Genomic DNA, 19,864 nt, shown 5'->3' with positions numbered 1-19,864 from the left:
CCACATCCATGCATTTCGGCCCTTTACGAGCTGTCATGGAGTAGTGTACAAACTTCTTCACTCCTCGACGCCCCCCAAGCTCCCTTAGCATAGCTTAGGTGAACAACACAAGAGCCAACAGTTTCAAGTCTCCCCAAGAACATGCTGCTTCTCATCGAGCGGCCTCTGCGTCAATTTGCGACCCTCAGCCCCCTTCTCATTCTCCCCCCCCTCAGGGGGCAACCCCAGCTCCTCCCTCGCCCTCCTGACTGCCTCCTTCAACGCCTTCCCGGCCATGACCTTAACATCCGGTTCAACACCAACGGCCTCCCAGTTTCGACCAGTGACCGGATTAATCGGATACGCACTCGGCACCAGCCCTAACCACCACTTGTCGATCTCACACGCCCGCGGCAAATTTGCCGCGCCAGCCGTTGTCTCACCCACTATCGTCGCGCGGCCCAGCGCCTGCAAGTCATATGGCAGCTCCTCGCCTCCAGATATCGTCGTATTGCTCACAAGCACGTACAGCGGCTTATGCAGCCCAAACCGCGTCTCCGGCGCCGGCGGCTGCGTCCAGTACTCCTCCGTCCGGTCATCGTGTGGACAATACATGTCGTTCAAATGCACCTTTTCGTCGCCGAACAAGAACCCAGATACCCACGACACAGTAGCTGGATGCCCGCCGCCGTTCTCGCGCAGGTCGAGTATGAGCGCTGCAGCATCAGCGACCTCAGCCATAATTTCGCTGATAGCGTCCTTTGCCTCTGGCAGATCGCTCGGCACGAAGCCGAGAATTGGGAGCACGGCAATCCCGCCATCCAGCCACTCAGCACGCCCGAACCCGAACCGCATGGCGCGCAACATCCCCAGGATCTTGTCTTTCGACGGCGGCGGGTCCCCGGGTTCTGGATGCCGACCAAAGATGATTCCAAGATGCAAGTCATGGCTTACAGCGCGCATATCTTTTGTCAGAACCCGCGCGAAGTCCGGCGCGTAGGTAAAATTGTCGTACGCCCTTTCCTCTTGCTTCTGCCGCAACGCGGCAACCATGCGCGCCGCCAGCCCCGGCGAAATATACCACGTCTCCAGACACTGGCTCAAGTCCTCCAACACGGCCTCGCGCTTCTCGGCGCTCATGCGACGGGCTTCGCGCTCCTCCGGCGTCAGGAACTCATCCGGCGTGTCTGTAGGGTGGATCTCGAAGCTCTCCACTACATGCGGCGGCGTGGCAACGACGTGAATCTTCACGGAGGCGAACTGCGGGGAGTGCTGCTCCTGCAGCAGCACGGAGAGGGAGAGTTCATGCGACTCTTCGAGGCGCCGGAGCGCGAAGCCGCCTGTGCCGCGTGCGAGCAATAGTTCGCTCTCTGGCGTTGCGACGTCCGCGGAAGCGGTAGAGTAGGGGAAGGACGAATTGTGGTAGATGGCTAAGAGGGTGGCATTACCACTATTGAATGCGGACAGCCATTGCGCGAATTGCGTGCCAGCGGGGGTGTGGGGGAGAGTAGGGGAGGTGGTGGTGAGACGGAGGAGGGAGAGGAAGGGGAGGCCGAATTTCATCTCGAAGAGAGCAAAGATTAAAAGTATAACGGAAACTACAAAAGCAAAAACGTGGATCGTTTAGCTATTTGAACTGAACGTTGGTGTCTTGGTTGTAAGACGTTGATGTTTAACATATATACGTGTTGTCTCATTACCTGTAGTGATTAGGCAGACATATTCCGCCCGAGGTTGGGAAGAAGTCCAATGCGGGGCAAGGCTGTAGTTTTCTACGGTTGGTGGAGGGAAAAGGCGGATAGGTGCCATCGTATAACCTCGTATACAACGTCATCGCCAGAACATGCAGTTAGAACGCGTTGACAAAAGCTGGAAGAAATAATGTAGTTGGACCAAATGTCCTCCATGCAGGTGTAGCGTACACTTGACGCAGTATCTCACTTATATCTTCGCAAAATGGCTTTAGTTTGGCAGAGCTTGAAGGATGCTTAGGCTGGGTTCTGTACGAGCTCTGGCGTCCCCTCCATGTGCGCGCGCAACACGCACAGCAATTTCGCTTCATACGCACTAGAGAATTTCAAGTTTAACACTTGTAATTAAGCTAAAGACTTTGCCTTTCTTTGCGGGTGCACAGCTCTTTTGGCAAGCGCACAGTATCTACGCTGGATAGCGCACTTTGACTAGTGATTACCGAAATTGCTGTATGTGTTGCGCGCGCACATAGGGGGGGACGCCGGAGCTCGTACAGACTGTAAAGCCCTAGAGCGCGGCAAAAATCCGCTATCATTGGCACATGGATAGCTACGACATTAAACGCCTGCAATGCCGTATTCTTATCTCTACGTATTAAGGCTTCGGCGCGAACACGAATGAAATATGGATTCAAATAAGCATCAAATATTTTTACTCTGCCTCACTGAACTTTGCTCGTGCAGCCCATCCGCCGTTTATACGTCCACGCGAGAAGCAATTCGTTTCAAAGAGGATCTCAAGCACTTCAAACCCAAATAGAATAAAAAAAGGCCTGCACTGCTCCTAAGTATCTTAAATTATTCAAGGAACATAACTTAGACAATGAATATCCGAGTGGACACTTTACCAACGTACAGGATAGCATGCTTTAGGTATGAATTACCCTTATTATCTAGCACATGCGTGACCTTATCAAATTCACCTTCACTTGCTAGCTTGGTCTGCATATTGGTGAAGGAACTGACAGAAGTGAACGAAAGATTAGAACTCTTGGCTAAAGCTCTACCCAGGCCTTGCTTTCCTTGCCTCTTTCACACTCTCCCTTTCTACTACAACTTGCGGTGAAATAACCCTGCGGCCATCCGTGTCTTCCAGCAAACCCGCAGATGATAGGTCATTGCGATGTATGAAACAATCTTACTTCGAGGTTGTGATTGTGTTCACGAAGCTAATTGATAATAGATGAAGGAAAACACTACGAACCGAGTTGATGTAGAGGAACTTCGACGTTGGAAGAAAGCATCAAACCCACGCATGCAGGTAATTAACCCCAAACACAACAGCTTGGAGGATAGCTCATTCGCCTCTAGATATCAAAGCTACCAGAGGGAAAACTGAGGATCACTGCCAACAGACATGATCTAGAGCTTGATGTCCGATTCTTACCAGGTGGAAAAGTGGAACTGGCATTCGGAAGCAGGTCATCAACAAGGACCTACATATCCGGAGAGGTGAGTTTAGTGAGGTGATAACATGTTGGAAAAGATGACTGATTATCATGAGTAGACCAAAGCTTGCGGTAACGGTCAGAAGTTCGCGATTCTAGCAGCATCTCGGAGACACAGATCAAAAACCTTTCCCTTTTTCGACTTGCCCGCAGAACTGCGAGTCCGCATATATGAGTTTGTACTGTCAGAAAGGGATGGATACGGGTATGTTACGTGTATTCATCCTGATCAGGTCGGTACGCATGCCCCACATGGGGTGACAGGCTTCTTCGTTCCACGCGCTGGACCATTCGATTTCCTCTCTGTCAACCACCAAATGCGATCCGAGTTCGCAGTACCATTTTTCAGAGCAGTTGACTTCGACTTGGCAAAACAATCTGCATTCGCTTCCGATCTTGAAAAGGTCCTCTGCTTCCTCCAAGGCATCGGTGAAATTGGCAGATCAAACATAGAGTCGCTTTCATTTGTGTGGTGGATGGAAAGCTGGCGAACAGATCACTCAGCCTCTCAAAAGCTCGCAGCCGATGTCTCCAAGCTTATTAAAGCTTGCAAGAGGTTGGAATTTCTAGGTATCTCGATTCCGAAAAGGAAGGGTCTGGGGTCTCACAAGCTGAGATCTTGTCACTTCGGGGCTGCGTGTGGCTTCAGTCACCTACGGTCACTCCATGACATCAGGGGAATTAGTATCGATTCTCCGAATTGGAAATTGTCGGAATGGCTTATGGAGGGCGTAACCAAACCGAAGAAAGATGCAGGGACTGGCAGTAGTAAAATCTCTTGAGATATGGGACGAAGTGAGATGCGTGAAGAGTCAGAGGGACAGAAAATCAATACGAGAATTTGTTTAAGGGAGAAGGGTTGTCTACCCGCTTGGTTGTTTTCTCCAATTGTTTGTCCAAGCACTGCGGTGGAAAGACGGACTATGTTAGCTGGGTAAACTTCACACATATAACGAGTTGTATCAATTGCGTACCAAACTGTTTCTTGGACTGCTCTTGTCAGCCATGTTACTTATTCTCCATAACAACAACTTTATGTTTATTAGTCAACCCAGTACAATATACAATTGTGTTATAGCGGGGATGCGCAGGGTAATCTTAGAAAATTAGGTATAAGACCGTAAGAAGAAGTATAATTTAGGATTTTATAGACTTAGCGTGCGTCACTGTTTTCATCTAGGAACACCGGCGTTTGTTATCTTAGGTGCCTTACGGATATAGCGACGTGCGCTATAAGAGCTATGTATAGTCTTTAATAAAACTGTTAAAGCCACCTATATAAGGTCTAAGGCTATATATAGGCTTACAATTTATAAGAGCTAGATATACCGATAATAAACTTTTAGGCCTTATATATACATTCGTTATAATATTATAGCTAAGTCTGTAAGCCTAACGTCCTTAACAAACTTTTTTTTTGGCGAAAACGATCTTAACTTTGGTAGCCGCGGGCCAATTTAGACCCGATATTCATGAAATATCGGGTCGTCTCTCTAATCGATAAACTTTTGGTTGTATTTTAAGCCGTTCAAGTTAAGCAATTCAACCGCGAGTATAGGGAAAACTATGGATATCGATTACGCGCTTAACAAGTGTTGCGGAACAGCCTCAGACGTGATTCGTGGTTTCGCACAAACGTAGTTAATCAGCCTGCGGACCGATTGAAAATCCGCACCAACGGAATCACGTCTGAGCTTGCTGAGGTAAAGCATGCTGAGACAAAGCACCAGCAGGATGATGGCAAATGATCCCCCCTCCTTGGCCACTCTAACCTAATATGTAGGCGGCGAGCTCTGGGCATCGACGCGCTCAGTTGCGAACAGACGATTTAACACCGACCTCGCTTTTGACCATGATCACACGCCTCCCGTCAGGTATCTGACGAGGACTTAAATTGTCCATTTCGCAAATTGTATCGCTGCCCTGACTAGAAGCATCAAGTGCTTCAGTAAAGCTTCTATTGCCATCTGCATCCATGTTCGCAAGTTGTCTTGTAGAGTCGGAATAGTCCCTTTTGAGCGAGTTCAGTGTCTGATGGTTCGATCTTGTGTTCCATGACGCAGAATGACTTCCGCTGTTTTGAGTGCTTTTCAGAGAACCATTGGCCACCAAGCGATATATAGGGCGAAGTGATGGCAGGCAGACTATAGGAATAAGACTTAGCACTAATCAGTAATGAAAGTAGTGTCCACATACCCGCTATTACAGCCAGATTAACCTCTACTGTTGCCCAAAGAGCCATTTCAGCAAAATTCCATGTGACGTCTGGTGATGTAACATTGAGTTTGGAACAGATAACGATCTGGATAATAGTTGCGAAGCAAATACTATTTTAGATTAGCTGATAATCATGCAGCGAACGATGATTTTGACTTACAAGCCACCAAGTAGAAACATAGCAAACACACAAACCTTCTGATACAAGCTAATCTGTAATTTCTTGATATATGGCGCTGGCAGTGCAAGAATAACCAAGTCCATTACTAGATGGGCTAGCACCGAACCCACGAAATATTCCTTATCGTTAATGGGGCAGTGCCCTGGTATCGATTTGTCCCAGTAAGCTTGAACAGGTATGCAGTGGACTGAGTTCACCACAATCTGCAAAAGCATTAGCCCAGAAGTTTATGGCTGGAGAGCTGCAGAGGATATACATGCCCTTATAATAGACCAGCACATAACTGTTGTGGCCAGGATCTTGATTGGCAGCCTAATACTCGAGACTCCGAAAATGCGCCAGTAGAAGGCAAGGAAAGCCAGCTTGGCAGGAGCCAGAGCAAATGTATAAAACAACTCTCCGATCCACAAGCTTAAGAAGAAGTCGTAGTACACTAGGGTAGTATCTCGGTTGATTGCTTCAATGTGCAGGCCAGTTCCACTCCTGATCACTAAGAGCGGCGTTATTATGGATGGTGTTCAACCGGAATGATTCGAAGGAGACTCACAAAAGAATATATTAACGTCAAAACCGATTGTCATAAACTTGAAGCGACGTTATTATCGAGATGGGGATTTCTTAGATAGGGGAGTAGCGCACCAGAGCTACAAGGGTCAACCAATCGTCGAGCCACATCGAGGCATGAGCTAGTCTCCGGGCAAAGAAACGCAAAGCAACGGTGGTAATTGCTAGGATAGGCGTTACAATGACTGCAGCATAGAGATTTGGTTGCAAATTCCCGGATGGCGGATTGCTGCGAGGTATTGAATCCATTTTGAAGTCAACTAAAGAATGATGAAATCGCAGATTGGCTTTTTTTCCACTCCACAGTCTGTACGACCTGTACACCATATACCCCAGAGAATTCTGACCCCTAGCTTTGAAACTGACAAGGCGTTTGACCACTCAGAACTAGTCTCATACAGCCTCCGACCTACACGCAGGATTTTAAGGTTTATTTAGGGGGGGGATAGTAAGATTCAGCGGTCAGAGCTCGAACGCCTGCGGAGTACATATGCAGTGCTCCCGAAGCCTCGTCAGACCTTTTGGGAGTGATATACCGTTGTGCCAAGAGAGTTGCTTTCAGAGCTTNCATGGATTTCAAAAAGACCACCAAATGGGCTGAATTCAACGTGTTTTTACAGTCCTTACTTATCCTCTTCTACCACTCATATTACTCTAATCTTGCCACAGTGTCAGGTGCAGCTCGATTAGGAGTAGGGCCTTAAATTTTGCAGGGAAGTACCCCTGCTAAATATCTCATGAATCAGACCTCGGTGGACCGTTGGTACGTGCACTACGCGCAGGGGGCGGGCATACTGCTCCTTATTAACCAACAAATTCTCCACCAAGAGTTTAAGAGTATGGGCGTCGTTTTGGTGGTAACGGTGCGTTAAAATGCACCAAAAATCACCTTCTTTACTGCCGTATCTCCACCCTTTTATAATATCTAGTTATTATAAAAATACTACAAAGTAGGAGCTCTTTAGCTTCTCTATATTGCATTAGATAACGACGTCGTAGCTATATTATATAAAATATTAGATATAGGTAACGTTGTTAACGGGGTTTTGGCCGCTCCCTAAGTTATGACCGATTTAAACTTTTATTAGTTATTTACCACCAAATCAGCATTTCGGCTAACTTTGATTTTCCAATCGGTTATAACCCAGGGAGCGGCATTAACCACGTTAGTCGGTTACATTCGATTAAACTTTATCTAAAATTCGTCTAGAAGGTTTTTAAGTTAGAGAGTGTGAGGTGACAGGCTCCGCACCACCCAGCCACGTCACAAACCCCAAAAGGTAAGCGAGTGACTGGCAAGATGCCAGGCACGGCTGTGCGGAACAACATAGGCGAGGTGACTTCGTCACCTAACGCTATATATCTCCCCCTTTAATTATAATATATATATCGTAATATAAAATTACTTAATGAATCTATTATATTAAAAAAAATTATAACTTATATATTTAGGTTATAGTATATAAAAGGAGATAAAAAAAGAAGAAAATTTGATTTTTAAAATAATAAGTTACTACCAAAACGACGCCCATAAGCTCTTAGACTCTTGGTGGAGAATTCGGTAGTTAATAAGGAGCAGTATACCCGCCCCGTGCGCGTGTGCACGTACCGGGGGTCTGATTCATGAGGTGACCTACTAGTCATGTCGTCTTCGTTTTTTTTCTGCCAAGACCACTAGTGCAGTGCAAACTTACAGCCGAAGGCAAGAAGAGCTGTTTCTACACCACCCTGGCGCATCCGGTTGAAAGCGCATGTTGATCTTGGTGATCAAACGGCAGAGTTTATACTTTTGAAGTAATACGCACGGCCACTTTAACGCATTTTTACCTTTTTTTTTAGGTATAAATCTACGCATTTTGATTATCGTGATCAACACGCGCAACCGGATGCGCCAGGGTGGTATACGTCGACAATGTCTTAATGGCCTCAATAGTCTGCGGGAAATACCCAGCGTTGTTTCAGATCTTGCATATATCCCAGCGACTTAACATTAGTTGGCGTACTTGAAATGTTTCTTTTGACTAGAATTTACGTACAAAAATCCAGAAATGACAGATGCCAAACCACAGGGGAGCGGGAGCTGCGTGCCAATACTTCGTACTCGCATCGTATTCGCAATCTTCAGAGTTTCACCTTTGGAACACTTCTACAGTTTCACGGCTCGGCTGAGCGCCTGCTGAGTCGCTGAGCCGCACGTGACACTAACAACCCCCGTCGACATTCGCGAATGTCCACGGCCAAGCCTGCAGCCAAGCCGTGGATATTTTCAAATATCTTACCCCCCGCTAATCGAGCCGCTGATACGCGCGTGCCATTGGCTTATTAGGCCAGCCATACCCCCATGTATTTACCCTATATGGTAAGGTTACTTATCCACTTGCTAAGCGGCTAGTAGGTATACTTTCTCTACCTTCTCCCTAGTCTATATCTACGTATATATAAAAAAAATAGAACCTCCTCTTTAGGGCATTGCTTCTTTAGCAGCGTCCTATTTTAAAAATAGCGTTAATTAGTTGCGTAGAGATTAACGTTGCGAATAATACTAAACTACGCGCTAATATATAAAGTATCATTATCTCTACGCGTACTAAGAGACTTAAAAATATATCTCTAAATAATAAGCTAAAGTAGAAGGAGTTTAAGGTAGGAAGTACTTTATCCCTTAGTGTGGCAAGAATTCAAGGACTTTTCGTATATACACGCCTCATAAGCCAATCTAGAGGCTCCATACTATATAGAGCTTAATATTAAAGCCTCGAGTTAGTACGCAGCAAGGGTGCTAGCGCCTCATTGACGCTTGGATATTGCGGTAAACAGCAGCGACGTGGCCAGGAAGCCTATAATATTTAGTATAGTTAATTAAAAAGCTTTAATATTGTGTCGCCGTCTATTTAATTATTGAATTGTCAGTAAAATATTATCCTTATACCGCCTGTGACGGTTCGTCTACATAGCTACCATCGAGGCGTCGTCGGTCACGGATCAACGTTGCCCCAACGTTGCCCTGACGACCGAACATGTACATAGTCGTCTACCGCGCCCCTTTCTTTAAGCCCTTACCTTAGTCTATTTATAATATAGCCCCTTATTATTGCTTAATCTATCAAACCGCTCCCACGGGAAGCTAGCCATGACATTAGACTAAGGTCAACCCCAATTGGCCTGTAGAGGCGACACAATACTAGGTCCAACGGTTAAACGCGTAGCCAGTTCTACCACTATAATTATAGACCAACCGACCCTCTAAGCCCTGCTCGAGGCAGGCAATTGCGACAGTAGATTAAGCAGCTAAAAGAAGAGACTGCGGCAATCAGATTAAAAGGATCACCCTAATTACAATCTCAGCAGTAAGAGGACTTGCCTAAAAAAGCAAAGAGACACTATAGCAAGAAAAAGCGCATCAAGGCCTAGTATACTAGAGATAGCTACTGACCTAGCGCTGGTAAGTCGCGAGGAACCCGTAAACGCGACACTTAAGCCGCTAGAGCTCTAACCGTACTATGGCGAGATAGAGCTTTTAGACGATATAAAGAGCAAATAGGACCGTCTTATAGCACAATCGGAAGACGATAAAAACCCTATATACTTTAAGATAGAAACCAAAAGGGAGTTTATAGCCGCGACTACCTAAAGCCTAGCTAAGATACTTATAACCGAACTTATAGAGGAGCTAAGGCTCTAGGGAATACGAAGGAAGGCGTTAGAATAGCAGATTGCTATACTATAGCGTCTTATAAATAACCACGCATATAAGGCTATTAATGCGAAAGAGGAGGCCAAGGCAAAGATAGCGGAGCTTAAGGAGCACCTAGATAATAGGACTAACGAGCTCCGCGAGGCCAATTGGAAGATATTAAGGATAGGCCGCAAGGTCACTATATAAGCCCCAGATCGGGAAAACAGCGAGCGAGAAAGTATACCGTTACGGACGATTTAAAAAGGAATACTACTTTTTTAGATGAGCAGTGTTATGGGCTTAGGACGTACGGCGAAGTTTCTAAACCTACCTATGCTTATAGATAGGAAAGAACCTACCTATTAGGCCTGGAGCGGCCACGTATAAAATAAGCTTTAATTTAATATAGACTGGTTTTACTAGGACAACCTAGGCTAAGAAGAAGATATAAAAGTAGCGTATATTAAGACGTGTGTAGGAGGTAAAGCTTATAACCACCTCTTATCTTATCTAGAGGTAGAGCGCGACGCAGAACGCAACCCTACCAGTAAAGAGGTACTTAAGTTCCTAGAGAACGTCTTTAAGGACCCAGATCGCCGCATTAAGGCCTAGCAGGAACTTAAAGGCCTTAAGATACCGTACCTAGGAGACTTCAACGATTTCCAATCTAACTTTATACGGCTAGTAAATATCTTAAGGATGCCGCAAGATTAATGGAAAGAGGAGCTTTATAATAAGCTTTATAATAGCCTACGCGTCTAAATAGAAGTTAAGGTAGCAGACGAAGACTATAGCTTCTACGCTTATTATAAGACTGCTTAATAGTACGCCCAAGGTCTAAAGTAGATAGGTAAGGAATAAAGTAACCACAGAGTAGCCTAGGCTATAAAGAGAGCATCTACTAGGGGCGCTAAAGAGACTAAAGGTCCCCCCCCTTCCTAGTAGTCTCTAACTTTAGTACCAGCCGTAAGAGCACTAGTTACCTACTTTAACTATAGCAAGTAAGGACACTATTTTAAAAATTATACAGCGCTAAAGAAGATAGAAGCTAAAGCAATTAACCGAAGTAAAGAGTACAAGATAGTTACTAACTCGGCGAAATTAAAAAATAAGCAGCTTTAGGAGAAGTCTCCTACCTAGAGCAGACCGGAGTAATTAATATAGCGCCTATATAGCTAAAGGAGATCTTAGGAGGCGTAGCCCTTATAATACTATATAGGATCGCGCTAGGTGGCGTAGCTCTTAATATAGTAAGCCTACTCAACTCTAGTACGGGCGGAGAGGCCTTTATACACTATAAGCTACTACCAATTATTAAGTAACAACTATAACTAAAGCTCTATAAGATTAAAGGATAAGGAGTTACCGTATCTGGCTATAATAATTAGTAGATAGATATAATTAAATAGCTCTTTAAGGCGAACCTAGTTATAGACGGTTAATAAGCCCCTATATAGTTCCTATTCTGCGATATAGGCCGCTATAATCTTCTTATTAGCTATAGGTAATTTAAAAAGACTAGGGCCCTTATTAACTATAAATACCGGGCCTTAGTATAGCCAACTAAGAGGAACTACTATGGTAGGTAAGACGTAATTATACTAAGAAAGGAGCTCTTTCCCTTACCAATTAACGAGGATCACCAGAAAGATATAAATTAAAAAGACGCACTGCTAGATCAAGAGCCTATGCCTACGCCCTAATGTATTCTTAAACATATAGCCATAATTAGAGAGCTTTAAAAGAAGAAGCCTTCTACCAAAATTATACCGAAACGAGCCCTATATAACTATAAGTATACCTAGAGGATTAATACCTAAGACGCGATAAGGAAGATATAAGACCAGCTCTACCCTAAGCTAGCCTTACCACCAAAGCTAAGAGTAAGGTAGTCCTCGCCTATTACGGATATTAGAGCTACGGATATCGCGTTACTTAAGGCTAAGAGATTCTTATACAGAGCAAAGTGTAAAGGCGTAGTAATTGGATCTACTAGCCTCTATAAAATTAACCGGCTAATAGAAGATAAAAAGGGATAGGATACGCTACTAGATAATAAGAAAGAACTCTACCGGCTTATCTACAAAAAGCTACTATAGCCCTATTAAGAGTATACTAACGATTTCTTAAAAGCTACCTTTAATATACTACCACCGCATCGCGAGGGGGTAGACTATAATATTGTTCTTAAAAGCAGCAGCAGAGAACTAGCCCCTAGCCCGCTATATAATATATTATTAGAATAGCTAGAGCTAGTTAAGGCCTACCTATAGGAGCACCTATAGAAGGGGTTTATTATACCAAGCAATGCACCCTTTATAGCTCCGGTCCTATTTGCTAAAAAGCTAAAAGGGGGGTAGTAATTCTACGTTAACTTTTAAAAGCTTAATACAATTACTAAGAAGGACCGCTACCCGCTACTATTAATTAAGGAGATGTTAACTAGGCTATTAAGAGCTAAGATCTTCACTAAGCTAGACGTTTAGTAGGCCTTCTACCGTATACGGCTAAAGGAAGAGGTAGAGGAGTTAACTACCTTTTATATAAGGTACGGATCATATAAGTACCGTATTATACCCTTTAGACTATATAACGGCCCTATATCCTTCTAAAGATTTATTAATAACGTCCTTTTTAACTACCTGGACGATTTCTATACAGCCTATATAGATAACATCCTAATCTACTTAGATAACCCGCTAGAGCATAAAGTCCATATTAAGAAGGTCCTGTAGAAGCTTTAAGAGGTAGGCTTATAAGCGGATATTAAAAAAAGCGAGTTTAACGTTACTAAGACGAAGTTCCTAGGCTTTATTATCGGTACTAATGGGGTCGCTATAGATACTAATAAGCTATCTACGATTAAGGATTAGGAACCCCCTACCTCTATAAAAGGGATATAATCCTTCCTAGGATTCTATAACTTCTACCGGGCCTTCTTAAAGGATTACGGCCGAGTCGTATAACTACTTAGTAAGCTTACGAAAAAGGGAGCATAGCACCCGCTAGGGGAGGAAGAGCTTAAAGCCTTTAAGTAAGTCAAGGCCCTTATACTATCTGGCAGCGTAATTAAGCACTACTTACCGTTCTAAGATACCTATATAGAGACGGACGCGAGTGACGGAGTAGTAGCTAGGGTGCTAAACTAGCTGCAAGACAATAGGACCTAGAAGCTAGTAGCCTTCTTTTTAAAGATAATATCTTCTATAGAGATGCGGTACGAGATCCACGATAAAGAGATGCTAGCGGTAATAAGAGGCCTATAGAAATGGCGAGGTTACCTTGTCGGCCTCTAATATATACCCTTTATAGTAATTATAGATTATTAAGCCCTTAAGTACTTTACAACTAAGAGGCTGCTAAGTCTACGGCAAGCCCGCTAGGTAGACCTACTAGCTAATTTCTATATGCAGATTATATATAGGCTAGGCACGGCAAATATAGTGGCTAATACCCTATTACAAAAGCAAGAGGACCTAAAGATGTAAAAAGAGAAGGATATAGCCGTACGCACTATATACCTGATTAAACCCGCCCTTATAATTACTATACTAGAGTTAACCTCTAAGGACCCCCTAGTCGCAATAAGTTATAAATAGGAACCGTATAAGCTAGTTAATTAGATCCTCTAGGCTAATTAAACTAGCGAGTCGCTAGTAGGGCTATATTAGCTAGCTAAATAAGACTAAAAGGGCTAAAAACTCTAAGGAGGACTACTAACCCGCTTTAATAAGTTAATGGTCCCTAATATTAATTACCTCCGTACCTACCTTATTACAAAGGTATACTCCTACTAGGTAACTGCTTACCTAGGTAAAACAAAGACTAGGAAACTTATAATAGACTAATACTATTAGCCAGGACTACCCTTAGACTGTAATACCTACGTAGAAAACTATAGGACCTATAGGAGGACCTATATACCCCGTAATAAAACCCTAGGCCTACTATACCCCCTACTAATTAGTAAACGCTGCTAGCAGCACGTCTCTTTTAATTTTAAGTCCTTTCTAACGGATAAAAAGGGCTTTAATAACGTCTTTATGGTCGTTAATTAACTAGGTAAGAGAGCCTTTTTACTACCCTATTATAAAACTGCTACTATAGCTAACGCAGCAAACCTGTACTACTAATACGTCTAATATATATACAGCCTTCTAGAGACAGTTACATTAGATTAAGGACCCTAATTTATCTTAGCCTTTATAGATAAGCTATATAAACTAACCGGCGTTAAGTAAAAGCTCTCTATATCTAGTTACCCACAAACCAATAGTAATACGGAAGTACTAAACCAGTATATTAACTAACGCTTAAGGCCCTTTATTAACCACTACTAGGACAATTAGTTAGAGCTCCTCCCCTATATAGACTTTGCACAAGCAATCTTACCCTATAAATCTACTGGCTTTATACTATATAAGCTAGAGCTAGGATTTAAGCCGAGGCTCTACTTTAATTAGAAGGAACGTATATAAGCAGCCTTAACGCCTTATAAGAAGCTAACACGATAAGAAGCTTAAGTCTTTATATATAGGACCTAGGACGCAGTTAAATAGGCAAGAGATAACCTAGCTAAGGCCCAAGAGCGGCAGATAAGGCAAGTAAATAGGCACCATCGCGAACTAGACTTTAGAGTAGGCGATTAAGTATATATTACTAGGAAGGGCTAGGCTACTAACCGACTAAGTATTAAGCTAAACAGACAGCTTGTAGGGTCCTATAAGATTCTAGGCATAAAAGAACACTCGTATATTATCGACCTACCCCTAAATATAAAGATGTTAAACGTCTTCTATGCCAATCGACTGTAAAAGGACCTAGATAACCCCCTACTAGGCTAAAACAGGAAGCTAAAGGAGCTAATCCTAATTAATAGCGAGCTAAAGTATAAGATTAATAAGATCCTTGCTAGTAGAACCTACTATAAAAGGCTACAGTATAAGGTTAACTGGGTAGGCTATAACCCGGACAACACCTAGTATAACGCAGACGGCTTTATTGGCGCCCCCTATAAGATTAAGGCGTTCTACAACAAGAGACCCCATAATGCTGGACCACCCGTACAGCTAATATAATGGCTAAAGGCGTATCACAAGGACGTAGATCTAGAGCCCTTAGAGGAAGATAATAAAGTAAAAAAAGACGGAAGGGTAAAACGGATAAGGAGAGCCTAACTACGAGGATCAAGGGCGATCCTCCTAGCTTAAAGGGGGGTGATGTGACGGTTCGTCTACATAGCTACCATCAAGGCGTCGTCGGTCACGGATCAACGTTGCCCCAACGTTGCCCCGACGACCGAATATGTATATAGTCGTCTACCGCGCCCCTTTCTTCGAGCCCTTACCTTAGTCTATTCATAATATAGCCCCTTATTATTACTTAATCTATCGGACCGCTTCTACAGGAAGCTAGCCGTAATACCGCCTAAAAAACGTTATGCGTCTTTAGCTCTAAAGCCTCTAAAGCCTTTAAAAGCACCCTAAGCCTAAGAGTCCTATTTACAATCCTTTTAAGCAATATAGTATACATATAATAGCTCGTTGGCAGTAGCTACGCAGCAGGCAATAGTGCTAATTAAGGATATTAAGGAGGTTTGGCCAAGCAGCTAGATAGAGGATATTAAGGATAAATTAGAAGCCGTTTTTAAGGCCCGCGGCGAGACTGCTAAGGATAAGGCAGATAAGGTAGATAAGACTAAACTACTAGAGCTATTAGCTAAAGAAGTTATAAGAATAAGCCTTTCTGCTATACCTTCTTTATAGGAGCCTATAGCCGCTATTCCTAAATTAGATCTTAAAGTTATTAACCTTCTAAATAAGCTAATATTTGCCGCTTAGCGTACTGATAAACCTATTAGTGGGGTTAACGCGGATATTAAATCTAATAACTTTCCTAATTAAGATAAGGATAGTAAGCACTTTACTTACTATATACTGGTAAATTAAATTAGTATAGCGTCTGGCGGGTATAGATTTAGATAGGACTTGCCAATTTAAGTATTTCTACTATTCTTTAGCATTAGTATATTTAAGAAGCTCGCGCTTAATATAAACCTATATACAGCCTCTTAAAATGCTAGCAGATATTACTAATTAGGATAATATGCGGGTAAACGATTATAAGCGTGGAAGGAGACCTCTGCTAGTGAATTAATAATTTAGGTAGGGCTTATTATTTATATAGGCGTCTTTAAAAGCCCTTAGGTATGAGATCTTTAGGCTATAGATCCTAAATATCCTAGATACTTAATCAGCTTATTTATAGGTCAAAAAAGATAAGAGTAACTTAAGTGCTTTTTCTATATCTTACTACCTCCACTAGAGGGCGTCAAACGTCAAGTCTTTAAGAAAATTAAGCCGTTAACAACTCCTTTAGGCGAGGTGTTTAGAAAGTATATTATACCTAGATCTATAGTTAGCTTTAATAAAATAATAGTAAGGTTTACTAGACAATCTACGGCTATAATTAAGTTGCCTAGTAAACCAGTACCTAAGGGCTTTAAGATATTAAGCCTTTATTAATATAGGTATTACTATAGCTTTATATTTACCTTACCTAGCTACTTTTTTAGGCTTCCTTCTTAAACGGATTATTAAGATATTGTCCTTTTAAAGACCTCTAAATACGTCCTTTATTTTACCCAACAGCTCCCTCTTTAGGCTTATTAATTTTGCTTATTTTTAGATAACTACTTTATAAATATTCCGTTACTCCAGGTGCTTCGGCAATTTAGAATTACTATAGCTAGTATAGCTTAATTAAACTTAAAGGACTATCTAGAGGTGTATAAAAGGGCTAATAAAAGAAAGAAAAGGCTGCCGTTTAACTTTATTATAGGAGTAGTTATTAGGGCAGTTAATTTAGTGCTTTTAATTATATAGTAGGATAAGAATTTAGTACGGTTTTTAACAATAGTTCACTTATATAGTAATAAGGATATTAATAAAGTTAATTAGCGTTGGCTGTGGGTATATAATTCCTTTTTTAAAAAGCTGGTAGCTAATATATAGGGTAATAATCTAATTAAGAAATTGACGCTTCCTAGGCTTTCTATTAACTATAATAACTAAATAGGTGGCGTTAATATTTATAATTAGCTTTGAAGCTACTATACTACCTAGATTACTACTATCTATACTTAGCTACCTTTATTTTTCTAGGCGCTTAATGCGGCTATAATTAACGCCTATATTATTAGCAAAAAGATCTTTTAAATATCTAGGAAGTCCTTCTAAACCCACTACCGTTTCTGTATATAATTAGTAGTAGTAGTAGATTCTTTGATTAACGTCTGATACGGATCCTATCTAGGCCTACGCAGACTACTCTGTACACAAGGGGAAAGTAATATTAATAGGAAAAACCCCTTGCTATTGGGGGGGAGGAAAAACCCTATAAGCCACCTTAGTAGGATAAAAAACCCCAAATTGCCATGCCTGCACGAGCAGCGGCCCTGCGGGCCTATAGCTCGTCCTTCTCCTTGGATATTTCGAACTCCTTAGGAACCACTGCTTCCTTCTCTAGCTTATCCAAAGCTAGGGTTCACTACGTCCTAGCTAGGCCTTACCGATCAATTGCTATATGCTTATAGTTGTGCCCTATATCTTAACCACCCCTGTATACTGTCTCTTGTTAACCATTACCATATACGCCATGCCTCCCCCCCCCCTAAGGCCTATTGAAGGCGTAAGGGGGATTTATCCGTTCTACTATCCTAAAACTAAAAGATAAAAGCGGGATGTGTGTATATATATCTGGGTATCTTTTGTGCCTAGGCCCCAGTCACTAGGCCCTCTCTAAGGGCACTACTCCGTTGAGAGGAGACAAGAAAAACCGTACGGGGTTATCCAGCTGCCGCTTTCAGTAGTATTATAGCAGTACGGCGAGTGACCGCATGCTCCGCAGGCGATCGCCCTGGGGGTTGGGAGGGGCCGTATATTTACTCGTTCGTTCGTTCGTTCGCGTTTACTTGTTCGTTAATATAAGGTCATCAATGCTTTCTACTGGGGGACGGGAGGTGATATCGAATACTGTGCATCCATGTTGGATCGTACAGGTGCCCTGGATAGGAGAATATAGTAGTCGTCGTACTGTAGAGAGCCAACAGTAGTGGTTTTTAAGATCTCACCATCTGAAAACCTTTCACCACCGCCCTTAACGCCTACAACCACCACAGGTCCTGTCCGCACGCTGTGCGACGTCTTTGCGTTGGCTCTGGATCTGAACTTCGAAGACCAGGTTCGTAGCCGTCACCACGTACAGGTGCAGAGTCCGATTTCGACGGCCGTATATAATTAGTATAGAACCTCATTATTATAGGTAGTTAGCGGATAGGCCTAGATAAGTACGATACTAAGCGTCTTCTTTATTAAAGCTTACTAAAATATAGGCAATATTAGCCTGGCATTAGGCCTGGTTATAAAAATATTAGAATAAATTAAAAAACCACCTATATTACCGCTAAAACCCTACTACCTATAATTTGACGGTATAAGACGCGAACTTACCGTTCTATTAAAAGCTTTATAAGGAAGCTAGGCTATAAGACCCTCCTAAAGTACTAGATATATAAATAGAAAGAGGCCAAAAAGCTTATAATAAAGGTTAGGCAAACGGTATATAAATGCGAGGCCTATAGGCTTCCTTTATGCCTTTAGTGCTTTGACAATTTTCATTTAATAGGCGACGACTAGGTAACTACTTTGGGCCCTCTACTTCCTTACGCCTCTAATATTAAGACTCCAAAGCTAATTAAGCCTTTACTACAGTGTCCTTTTTAGCCTCCTTTAAGCCCTTCTCTACTGCCTTTAATTGATCCTCTATATTAAATAACCGCTAATTAAACCGTTTGATTACCTATAGCACTCGGTATACCTCATTTAATATATATAGTATATCCTCCCTTATAACCTTAAGCTGGTCCTTTACCGGCTTATTTTTATTAACGTTAAGAACGCGTATAAAGTGGATAGGTGGTAGTAAATTGGGGGAGGACTCTGATGGAGAATTTTCCTATATAATCAGCAGCTGGTTGATGGAGGAAAGGCAGAAACCTACAGTTATGACGTTATATATCGCGACTTTTGCCTAACTTCCTCAAAAAAAATAGGTGTTTTTAATGGTAGCCTTGATGGCCTTCTGCAGTATTTCATCGGCATTATAATATTGACGTGTTTTAGTGAGGGTTGCTAATAAAATTATGCTAGCTAGGGTGCCTGCAGCATGCTAACTCAGGCAGGAGCGCCCAAAGCGCCTAATACGAAAAGTCACTTCTGCCACACGAAGGGATAGAGTAGTATACTTATAGCTAACGCGCGCTTCTACTAGGCCTTCTTTCTAAGCCTTTTATAAAAAAAAGTAGTACTATAATAGTAATACTATTACGGAAAAGATGCTATTCCTTTTTTTTTTATTAAGAAGGTTATAGGCTAGCTACTAAAAGTAAAAAGCTATAAGGCTAGTAATAACGTACCTTAAGATAAGACGCGGCTATTTTAGCGCTTAATTCGCGGCTATATTATAGCTGTAATATACCTATACTAGGTATAAAAGGCTATAGGTATAAATAGCTACTAGTCCTTATAGGAGAATAATATTAGGGAGTACCTAAAGGTTCTATAGTAGAGGGACGCGTAGTAGGAAAAGAAGTAGTTTATAGATAAGGGTAAGGATATATTACTTAATAGATATATAGAGGACCGTGGACATACTATTGATATACATGGTGGAAAGAAATACTTTTACTGTTGTAACCGGCACGTGCAAGGTAATCTCGGAAAATTATCCAGGGCTCTGCAGGCTTGGCGTGCGTCACTGTTTTTGTCCAGGAACGCCAGTGTTTGTTCCTTTCTCGGATCCAGCACACTACTGACCACCAAGATAGTTGGGGCACGATACAGGTTTTACGGCCTGAAGGGCCTCCATATACATAACCCTACGATCCCCTCTGTCTTTCCTCTTGCAATCCAACGCGTCAATTGAACCTAGCAACACATCCCTTAATATAAGTAGCCCTGTGAATCTATTTGATTGAGGATTACCTCTC

General features: G+C 42.5%; 3 protein-coding genes across 3 annotated transcripts; 1 reads left to right on the top strand and 2 right to left on the bottom strand.

Annotated features, from left to right (window-relative positions):
• Positions 1-34: 34 nt before the first annotated feature.
• K441DRAFT_162247 (ClpP/crotonase) lies at positions 35-1,685 on the bottom strand. The gene has a single exon (XM_067640260.1). The coding sequence runs from the start codon at positions 1,540-1,542 to the stop codon at positions 124-126; it is 1,419 nt and encodes a 472-aa protein (XP_067509359.1). The 5' UTR covers positions 1,543-1,685; the 3' UTR covers positions 35-123.
• A 1,118-nt stretch (positions 1,686-2,803) lies between these two features.
• Positions 2,804-3,960, top strand: K441DRAFT_725332 (uncharacterized protein; the record flags this gene model as incomplete). The annotated part of the gene is made up of 4 exons (XM_067654123.1): positions 2,804-2,855; positions 2,914-2,991; positions 3,042-3,182; positions 3,238-3,960. Exons 1-4 carry the CDS (start codon positions 2,838-2,840, stop codon positions 3,958-3,960), a joined length of 960 nt encoding a protein of 319 aa, XP_067509358.1. The 5' UTR covers positions 2,804-2,837.
• Positions 3,961-5,284: 1,324 nt separating this feature from the next.
• Positions 5,285-6,341, bottom strand: K441DRAFT_428020 (uncharacterized protein; the record flags this gene model as incomplete). Its single annotated transcript, XM_067641602.1, has 6 exons — positions 5,285-5,322; positions 5,375-5,505; positions 5,556-5,763; positions 5,833-6,066; positions 6,124-6,160; positions 6,216-6,341. Coding segments are annotated over 6 exons (774 nt in total), but the record flags the coding sequence as incomplete, so codon positions are not given.
• Between the last annotated feature and the right edge of the window lie 13,523 nt (positions 6,342-19,864).

The sequence above is a fragment of the Cenococcum geophilum genome (genome assembly GCF_001692895.1).
Source record: "Cenococcum geophilum 1.58 unplaced genomic scaffold K441scaffold_3, whole genome shotgun sequence".
NCBI lineage: Eukaryota > Fungi > Ascomycota > Dothideomycetes > Gloniales > Gloniaceae > Cenococcum > Cenococcum geophilum.
The sequence above is the reverse complement of the archived record's forward strand: the minus strand, read 5'-3'. Positions and strand labels throughout refer to the sequence as shown.

Coding starts and splice junctions, on each gene's coding strand:
- K441DRAFT_162247 (XM_067640260.1), bottom strand. CDS start 1,542: ATGAAATTCGGCCTCCCCTTCCTCTCCCTCCTCCGTCTCACCACCACC.